At 39.5% G+C, this 1,825-nt stretch overlaps 2 protein-coding genes across 3 annotated transcripts in view; one reads left to right on the top strand and one right to left on the bottom strand.

Moving 5' to 3' along the window:
• The window catches only part of LOC106812833 (U8 snoRNA-decapping enzyme-like), a 20,968-nt gene extending 19,407 nt beyond the window's left edge, over positions 1–1,561 (top strand). For both annotated transcript variants that reach the window (XM_014816815.1, XM_014816814.1), the window contains exon 6: positions 402–1,561. In XM_014816815.1, the coding sequence (XP_014672301.1) occupies positions 402–581 (180 nt within the window). In that variant the 3' untranslated portion in view covers positions 582–1,561. The remainder of the gene's footprint in view (positions 1–401) is intronic.
• LOC106812828 (voltage-dependent calcium channel subunit alpha-2/delta-3-like) overlaps positions 940–1,825 on the bottom strand; it is an 18,328-nt gene continuing 17,442 nt past the window's right edge. The window contains exon 18 of the mRNA XM_014816809.1: positions 940–1,065. Within this exon, the coding sequence (XP_014672295.1) occupies positions 940–1,065 (126 nt within the window). The remainder of the gene's footprint in view (positions 1,066–1,825) is intronic.

Genomic DNA, 1,825 nt, shown 5'->3' with positions numbered 1-1,825 from the left:
GCTGTCATCATTATACTTATTAGATGATGATACAATGTTGTTAGGTGTTAGGGATGCTGCATAAGCCCTCACGGATGATGATACAATGTTGTTAGGTGTTAGGGATGCTGCATAAGCCCTCACGGATGATGATACAAAGTTGTTAGGTGTTAGGGATGCTGCATAAGCCCTCACGGGTGATGATACAATGTTGTTAGGTGTTAGGGATGCTGCATAAGCCCTCACGGATGATGATACAATGTTGTTAGGTGTTAGGGTTGCTGCATAAGCCCTCACGGATGATGATACAATGTTGTTAGGTGTTAGGGATGCTGCATAAGCCCTCACGGATGATGATACAGTGTTGTTAGGTGTTAGGGATGCTGCCTAAGCCCTCACGGATGATGATACAATGTTGTTAGGTGTTAGGGGTGATGCGAGTTCCTCTGCACACTCTGGAGGATGGGAAGGGTGGACTGCCCGCATTTCTGCAGAATCGCTTCGTCGGTGCAGCGAGGGACCAGCTCCTCTTCGCTCTGCAGACGACAGGAATCATGTCCGGCGATGACATCACTAGCGCCCTCTGCTGGGACAGCAGCTGATGTTTGTACTGCAGACGACAGGCATTGTGACCTCTGATGACATCGCTAGCGCCATAATCATTAATCAGGCAGGCTGTGTAGCATTACATTTTACATTTTTTGCATTTCTTATTATGCTGTACCACACTTATAATGAAAAATACCAGCCAATGAATCTAGAATATAGAGGCACAAGAGAGCTGATACAATTGTTTACTGGATGGTTACAATTAGGATTAGGGTTAGTGAGCAAGGTTAGAGTTGGTATTAGAATTGGGATTATGCTTACCAAACCGCAGCATTACCCTAAACCCAATCTTAACTTTTAAACTAACTACAACCCCAACCCTACAATTAATTATAATCGTTACCCCTGACGCTAATTATAAATTTGCAGTTTGATGTGTTCTAAAGATTGCAGCACCTCAAAGTGAAATGGGAATTTCTTGCAGAATGCTAAGTTGCCTGTCTTCTCCCTTTCAGCCCCCATTCCAACTCCTCCCAGCTGGTTCAATGTAGGCTAAGCAAGACTTAAAAGCACCTGTTCTTGGTTATAGTGCTGAAAATAGTCAGAGAGGGAAGCTTCACAATCCTAAAGTTCGGTATCAATCTCAACTGCCCATTTCTATTCTAATTTTTACTTATCCCTATATATATATATATCAAGAGTCCATGATAGAAATCATCTCTATCAATCTCTATTATGGACTCTTGATAAATAATAATATATACATGTATATATAAATTCTCCACAAGTGTGGTGTGACATATCATTAATCGGGAAAGTGCAATTGTTATGCAAGCCATTTCACTCTGGTTAGTAAGAGTGGTGGTACTGGCCGTCGAAATGCCAATACGGCACTAAAACATTTGTGTATTTAGATTATGTGTATTGTTAAATCAAATAAACAACTACACCATGATTTACAATGAGGTATATAGAATAACGGGTATCACGTTTATAAGAATTTTATTAATAAATATTCTTTGGTATATTTATATATACTTGGTATAGTTCAATATTTTCACTCAATTTGTCTCACATGATTATAAACTTGTAAATAATAAATTATTCCTATTATCGTTACTATATATGTGCACACCGTGCCAGAATCTCTTCAGCATAAATAAATATATTATACATGTATTTGACTATATATATATATTTATGCGTAACAGAGAAAGAAAATCGGAACCAATTACATATGCGAAGCCACTCTCGGCATCTGGAAAGCTGCTGCTGCTGCTGCTGCTGCTGCTGCTGC

This window comes from Priapulus caudatus, unplaced genomic scaffold, assembly GCF_000485595.1.
Source record: "Priapulus caudatus unplaced genomic scaffold, Priapulus_caudatus-5.0.1 Scaffold691, whole genome shotgun sequence".
Lineage (NCBI taxonomy): Eukaryota > Metazoa > Priapulida > Priapulimorpha > Priapulimorphida > Priapulidae > Priapulus > Priapulus caudatus.
The sequence above is the reverse complement of the archived record's forward strand: the minus strand, read 5'-3'. Positions and strand labels throughout refer to the sequence as shown.